Source organism: Orycteropus afer, unplaced genomic scaffold, assembly GCF_000298275.1.
Source record: "Orycteropus afer afer isolate SDZICR_OR568_19922 unplaced genomic scaffold, OryAfe1.0 scaffold00774, whole genome shotgun sequence".
Taxonomy (NCBI): Eukaryota; Metazoa; Chordata; class Mammalia; order Tubulidentata; family Orycteropodidae; genus Orycteropus; species Orycteropus afer.
This window is the reverse complement of record NW_006922361.1, coordinates 596,059-604,238: the sequence shown is the minus strand read 5'-3', so window position 1 is coordinate 604,238 and position 8,180 is coordinate 596,059. Positions and strand designations below refer to the sequence as shown.

General features: G+C 39.3%; 1 protein-coding gene across 1 annotated transcript in view; it reads right to left on the bottom strand.

Annotated features, from left to right (window-relative positions):
- The window catches only part of LOC103211696 (zinc finger protein 558-like), an 18,718-nt gene extending 12,955 nt beyond the window's left edge, over positions 1-5,763 (bottom strand). The window contains exons 1-3 of the mRNA XM_007957681.1: positions 5,733-5,763; positions 5,087-5,175; positions 4,372-4,498 (exon numbers count right to left, since the gene is read on the bottom strand). Of these exons, the coding sequence (XP_007955872.1) occupies positions 4,372-4,498; positions 5,087-5,175; positions 5,733-5,763 (247 nt within the window). The remainder of the gene's footprint in view (positions 1-4,371; positions 4,499-5,086; positions 5,176-5,732) is intronic.
- Between the last annotated feature and the right edge of the window lie 2,417 nt (positions 5,764-8,180).

Sequence of the window (8,180 nt, the reverse complement as noted above, 5' to 3'; positions counted from 1 at the left end):
ATACAAAAAGACTTTGAGGCTTCTGCTATGCTCTCTTTAAAATCATTCACTCTGGTGGGAAACCTGTTGCCATAGCATGAAGACAATCAGCCCTATGGAGAAGCCAATATGGAAGGAACTGAAGGTCTTCCACTAACAATAAACACTACTGTGGTAGACATGGGAGTGAGCCATCTTAGAGGTGGATCCTTCAGCTTTAAACTACAAATAACTGAAGCTCTGACCAACATCCTGATGACAACCTCATGAGAGATCATGAGCCAGAATCACAAAGGTAACCTGTTCCTGAATGCCTGATCTACAGAAAACTGAGATAATGAATAACTGCTACTTTTGCAAAATAAAATGCCAAGTTTTAGGGGTAATTTTTAATGCAGCAATAGATAATACATTCAGTCAGTTCTCTTATGTTATCTGAAGGAAATCAATGAATGCTTTACCCAATCATTGTATTCATATCTATATATTATGTTTTTTCTTATGTACTGATAGTAGTTATTGCTGAAGGCTTTGCCACATTGATTACATTCACAGGGTTTTTCTTCCATGTGAGAGTTCTCATGTTTCTTAACAGATGAACCATTATGAAAAGCTTTCACATAGTCATTACATTCATAGGGCTTCTCTCCATTATGTATTCTCTTGTATACAGCAAGAGGAACCCTATGGTTGAAGGATTTCCCACACTGATTACATTCGTATGGTTTTCCCTCAGTATGAGTTCTCACATACTGTGTCAGATGTGAGCTCTCCCTGAAGGTTTTCCCACAATCCTGGCATTCATAAGGTTTCTCACCTGTATGAATTCTATTGTGCACAATAAGGGAGGAGCGCGTGCTGAATCCCTTTCCACACTGATTACATTCATAGAGATTCTCTCCATTATGAACTCTCTTGTGCGTTTTGAGGCTACACTTAGTACGGAAGACACGGAAACACTCATTACACTCATAGGGTCTTTCTCCAGTGTGTATTCTCACATGAGATTTAAAGGATGAGGAATTACTGAAGGCTTTCCCACAGTCACTACATTCATAGGGTTTCTCCCCATTATGCATTCTCTTGTGAACATTAAGGTAAGAGCTACTGCTGAAGGATTTTCCACATTGGTTACAGTCATAAGGTTTTTCTCCAGTGTGAATTCTCTTGTGCTGAGTAAGGTTAGATTTGGTGCTGAAGACTTTAAAACACTGATTACATTCATTGAGTTTCACTCCAAGATGACTTCTCCCCTGTTGATGAAGAGACAAGTGATGACTAAAATTTCTAATATTTTTAATATCCAGTGGTGTCACAGGAATTCTCTCCTTAGGAATTCTGCTATGTGTAATATTATTGTAATGTTAATGTTTTTACTACTTTCTATGCTCATATATGGCTTCTTCTCAGTGTAAGTCCTTATAAAGTAAATAAAATAGATGCTCTGCCACAAATCATTCTTGCATGCACAGAACATTCTCTGATAAATTTCAGGCCAATTTATGTTTCAAACACTCAGATATCTGAGTCTGATTTATGGAAATTTCATTGGAGCTTTCTGTGAAGAAGTAAGTTTGGAGCTATTTCAATTTGTCTCCAAATTCACAAGTTTTGTAGTTTTTCTCCATTTACCACTTTCTCTTGGCTAAATGCCACTGCTTTTAATGACCTTCCTCGTTATTTTGTGACTCTTCTGATTTATGGCTTTTTCCTATTGTGTAAAACTCCCAATCATCGTTATTCTTACCGTTTTCATATGTTTAGTTTGTTCTTTTCTAAAAACAGGTTGCTTAGAAGTTAGCTCTTTGGCCTTAAGTATACTCTCCAAATCTGAAAGAAATTGAAAAGGAATTTAAGTTGGTAGAGAAAAGAAATGGTGAAATGGACACATGAATAAAAACAAGCTCTTAGGAATTTCTGAGGAGTTTCACAATGCAAAGGACATGTACATGCATGATTTAGTTATTCAAGGGGAACCTAGTGTTCACCTGGTCAGGTACCTGGGAGGATTCCTCTCTTTTCTGTTATCACTTTTGTTTTTTTGCTTTAACTGGGAGAGAAATTGGGTTTATCAATTTGATTTCTTAGTTCTGGGGAAAAAATATAAATGTGGGGGGACTGTGCAGGGGACAGAAAGCCCCTCCATGAAACTGAAGCCAACACTTCTGAAGATGGGCAAGTGTGACTTAGGAGCTGTGGGATAATCATGCCTAAATTCTAATGAATAAAGTAAATCTCTGTCTTAGTTATAGAAATATCACAAGTGGGTGGCTTTGAAAAACAAACTTATTTTCTCATAGATCTGGATGCTAAACACCAAATCAATCTTGGCTTCATCAGTTTCTTCTATGAGCCTTTTCTCTAGTTTTTGGTGATCTTTGGCATTCCTTTATTGTATATGGGTCTTCATACATTGTCTGTCTTCCCCTATTTTCTGTGTCTATTCTCATTTTTCTCATAACTCAGAAGTGAAGTTTAGGATCCATCCTACACTGGTATGGTCCACTAACATAACAAAAGAAAAACCCTGTTTCCAAGCAGCATCACAACTACAGGCACTAGGGCCAGGAATTCAACACACTATTTTTAGGTGACACAATTCAATCTATATGATTCCATCCTTGGCCTCCCAATGTGTCCTTTCCACATGCAAAACACATTTCTCTATCGCATAATTCCAAAAGTCTTAACCTATTCAGCATCAATGCTAAGTCTAAAATGTCATCTGACTTATTAAGATCAAGTATAGGTGAGGCTATGTGTGTGTTTTGCATTAGAGATTAAACTCTAAAGCACTTTTGTGGAAGGCTGTGGTCTACAACAGACCCCTGACTCCATTTTGAGTCTTGACATTAGTTCAGATGTCACTTGAGTTCTTTGTTACTTCCCCAGTGCTTGTTGGCCATTAAACCAACAATTTGCTATGCTTTAAGCTCAGGCAAGCACAGGGAAAGGCAATTTGCCTTCAGGGAGAATGTAGTTGAAAGCAGTTTACCAGTCCCAAGCAAGCCCAGAGAGAGGGAGCTTGCCCCCAGGCAGAAAAGTGCTCCCATAAAGAACTAGGGAACTTACCTGGCATGTCCTTAATAATTTACTGAGAATAGTCAATCAGACGCATGTTATCTAAGTTAAGTTAAAGGCTGCAATTTTTACTTTCCACAATATATCTGAATATAATTCAGACAAGTTCTTTGCTACTTTATAATAAGGATTGCCTTTCCTCCATTGTCCAACAACATATTCATCATTTCCTTCTAAAGCCTCAACAAAAACACATTTAACATTCTCATTTTTAGCAACATCCTGTTCATGACAATAGAAGCTTTCCTCATGGTTCTCAAGTCTCTTTGAGCTCTCATGAGAATTGCCCTTAATGTCCATAATTCTACCAACAATCTCTTCAAGGTATTCTAGGCTCTTACTATCAAGTACATTCAAATCCCTCCAGCCTCTATCCATTACTCAATTCCACAGCCTCTTTCAGATTTTAATGTCTGTTAGATCACAAATCCTCACTCTCTGGTGCCAAATTCCATCTTACCCAGTGCTGTTGTATCAGAAATACCACAAGTGGTGGCTTTAAGGAATATAAATTTATTTTCCACAGTTATGCATACTAAAAGTTCAAATCAGGGCATCATTATATCAATTCCTTTTGTAACTCTCTCCTAGTTTCCAGTGTTTGCTGGTAATACTTGCCATCCCTTTGCTTGTATATGGGTCATCTGTCTTCTCCCATGTGTGTCTACTCTTGTCTTTTTATAACTCAGAAGTGATTAGGTTTAGGATTCATTCTACAGTAGTATGATCTCACTAACATAACAAAAGAAAAAAAAAATCATTTCCCAGCAGGATCACATCTAAAGGTACAATGGCCAGAAATCATATGTGTGTGTGTGTGTGTGTGTGTAAATATATCCCCAGTTGGCTGTGAGGCTCCAGACTAAGTCTAACTTCTGGTCGTACACACACACACACACACACACACACATTTATGTACATATGTATGTGTATATATATATTTTGGGGGGTAGGGGGTGGGGACAAGGGTAGGGGCACACAGTTCAATCCATAAAAATCTCTCTCATAAGGAACAAAAATACAAGTATCTTCACTCATTATCTAGGGTGATTGGGGATAACTGGTCCAGGAATTCATGCCCAAGTCCTAATATACACTTCAGAAGTCCCAAAACATTTAACCAGGGCAAGGAACAAATTTTTCTTTATAAGGAAGACAACTGATAGAAATCACTGTGAAGGCAGGGGCCAAATCTGTCTTGTTCACCAGTTTATTCTTGGTCCCCAGTACAAGCCCTGGAACACAGCAGGTGCTTAAGAAAGACTTGGTGCCTGAAGGATTAAATTAATGCAGGAATGATGTCAGCCTTACCAAGTGATGCCAGGTTCCTGCTGTTCTCCAGCATCACATCTCTGTATAATTTTCTCTGAGAAGGGTCCAACAATGCCCACTCCTCCTGGGTGAACTCCACAGCCACATCTTCGAAGGTCACCAAGTCCTACCATTGGAAACATCATGGCTCAGTCAAGGACAACCCCCACCAATGTTGACATGGAAAGGGTTGAGGCTGATAGACTCGGGAAGGGGAACCCAAAATGTATGGGCAGGGTTTTGAGGTGTCCTCTTGTCTGCTTCTGGGCTCAATTCTCCATGCTAATTTCCTGTCTATCTACATCCACTCACAAGGTTAAATATACCTCTAACACAGAAATGATTTTTTTTTCTCCAGTGTTAGAGCTCCAACAATCTTATTCCCCTTGATCTTCAGGTCTCCCGGGACATAGCAGAAATCAGAGAAATACTTGGTGGATGAAATGAATTGTTTTCCCATGAAGATCACCAGTTGCTTGAGTTAAGAACACAGTCACCTTTCTTCTCGGCCTTCCCTTAAAACACCCATTGAAAAAGGTAGTAAAAGTTAAGATACACTGATATATTCTGGGAATTCTCTCACCCACCATTAGAAGCCCAGAAAGCTAGGGATTCTTGAGGACCTGGTTTGGCTATGAGGCTCCAGACTATTGAAAGATAAGTCTAACTTCTGGTCAAATGAATAATTATTTGGAAAAAGGAACATATGACTCACCTGTAACCAGCCTGTCAGGAAGCCATTAACCAACCCTTCCTTCTTTGTAGATCCTTTTTGATGAGAGGCTGGGTAAAGGGAAGACTGAGCTGGAGAAGAAATGAGCCACAAGAATCCAGGATTGTCCTATGTTTTAATACTCATAAATCTAGAAGCTTTCCCACCTAACTGTGATTGATCATATCCTACACAAATACATATACATGAGCACCTCCAGTCAAGTACCCATACATAGCTTTTGTAAGAAGCCAGGGCAGAACTCTGTCCAACCCAAAGCTGGAAAGTAGGGCTTAAGGGTCTTACTTCATTTGAATAAGAGATTACTATTCCCATTTAACAGTTGAGGAAATAACTGCAGTTTACAGCGACATCATTGTTATTTTACCAAGTTTATATATAAAAAAGTTAAGGCATAATTTTAAAATTCCCATACATTCACCACACATATAAACATACACACAGACATCCAAACTACACAAGTCCCAAATCCCAAGAATTGCACAATATGATATCTGCAATTTATGGAGCTCCTGGGGTTCTGTTCTCACCAGCTCTGCCCAGTCCTCCTTCACTTCTGCTCCACTCCTTCCCCAGCTGTCCCTTTAAAACCTGGACTCTGAGGGCTTGCATTGACCCAAAGACTTACCAGAAGTGGGGGACAGAACAATGGCTGCCATTCTGTGATTCAGATGGTAAACTTTCCTGAACCACTGGGCAGTGGGATAATCAGGATGCTACGCTTCTTATTCCCACTCAGTGCACTCTGGACAGGAGTCTGTAATAAATGGGGGAAATACTAAGTATTCACAGCCTCTCTCCCTCTCCAGGTTACTGAAGACAAGTCCTGTCACATTATGTCTTCTTACAAATTCTTCAATACTTGGCCTTTATTTTGCTTAGAATGTTATGAACTCAGGGTCATGTGATGATAAAACTTGTCCTCCTCTGTCTCCAACAGTACAACTAGTGTACATTACTGTTCACTTCCTTTTAAAACTATAGCTTCACTGAATTTCATGTCACATTTCTTCCTGTCCTTGAACCAACACATTCCCTGCTACATTTGCTTGAGACTTTGGCATCTGATTCCCACTATTCTTTTCAACCTCCAGCCCTACCTCATTCAGATGTCTCTGGAGTGTATCATGATGACCTTTACAGTATTATGAGTTCCTCAACTCCAGTGTCCTTTATTCTAACTCTACCTTGGCCACACATTTCCATGGGTACCACCCTAGATTTTGTAATTTAGATGAAAGTTAAAAAATTTCCCTTTCTCTGAACACAACCTTTTATAGTTCTTCCAGGTTCATTTATTTTTTCTTACTACACATTTTCCTACCACACAAAGGCCTCTGTCCACCCATTCTCCTACTTCCTTGTGATCCATCAGTCACCTCCTCTCATTTCATTCTTATCCAACTCAGATTTCATTGTCCTTCATTTCAACAAATTTCCTTTTACCTACTTCCCACCTTCACACAGGCCCAGTGGAACACCAACTAGGGATGATTCCAGTTGTCTGCCTGCCCCATGGCAACATCTGGGCAGACTAGCGTGCATAAAAGTAGTAATATTACCACCTCTAGAACATTATGGACGCCACCACAAAAGCCTATAGGACACAATACTACATACAAGTCAATGTAGCCTCCTCCTCATTCAAAGACCATTCCAAACCTTCCTTAATCACTTTAAATCTCACACATGTTCACCTATTCTCTCTATGGTAACCAACTTTCAAAACTGCTCTCAATGATTCTTGCCTTTTCATTTCACTCCCTGTGTAATCCACTCCCACACAGAATTAAAGCTTACCTTTGTGATCAACAGAATACTGCAGAGGTGATGGAGAGTGACTTCTGAGGTGAGGTTCTAAAATGCAGTGTGGTCTTGGTCTTTTGAACTGCTCATTCTAGAGGAAGTCAGTTGCCATGTTGTGAAGACACTCAAGCAGCACTGTGGAGAGGCACATGTGGAGAGGAACTGAAAAGCCAGCCACAACTTAACAGCCATGAGCATGAACCATCTTGAAAATGAATTCTTCAGCAATAGTCAAGCCTTCAGATGACTACAGCCCCAGGTGACATCCTCCTACAATCTCTGAAAAAAACCCAAGTAAGAACTTGCCAGTTAAGCCATTCCTGAGTTCCTAAACCACAGAAACCATAAGTGATGATAAATATTATTGTTGCTTTAAGTCACTAGGTTTTGGGGTCATTTTTATGCAGCAACAGATAACGAATACACCCTCACTTTCAGCAGATGACTCTGCTTCCTGCTTCTCAAAGTAATAATCATGAGAAGGGATCTACTTTCCTGTCTTACAACCAAAACTACAATCTGTACCCTGGTTTCTTCTCTTCCTATTAGGAAAAATGAGTTGTCTCTCCTTCTCTTTAAGGGCACACTCTGTAGTTTTTGTTCCATGTTCTACCCTTCTGCCTTTTACAGGCGCTGTATGATAGATTAGCTTTTGTCTATCTTTTCCCTTCAATTTCTCCCACTCTACTGAACTCTTCCACAAAGCATTTAAACATGACCCAGTAACTTTAGTAGTGAAATAAATCTATCTTTAGAGCAGTTTTCTTTCCTGTTACCACCTAGTCATTCTTCCTTGTTACAGCCAAAGTTTTTGCATGTGTATTTCATTCTATGCCTCATTTCCTCAAGTCCCACTCACTCCTCAACACAATACAATCTGGTTTCCATCACTACCATCTGAAGGACAATACTCTTGGTAGAATCACCAATAACCTTATTCACAATAACAGAAATGCAGCTCACAACAATTCTGATATAATTTCTTAACTGAGATCAACAAAAACACAGTGAAACACACTCTATCTTGGCAAGGCTGCATTCTCATACACTGTGAGAATGAAACTCCCATGAAAAGAATTTTGGCAATGTCAAGGAAAACTGCAAAACACTTACCTTTTCCCCATTAATTCACTTCTAGTAATCTTTTTCAAAGATATACAAATATTAAAAGACACATGGAAGATTATTCATTGTGGCATTACTTATAACAGCAAAGGATTAGAAACAACAAAAACACCCATCAATAGGGAAATGGTTGAGTAAACTATGG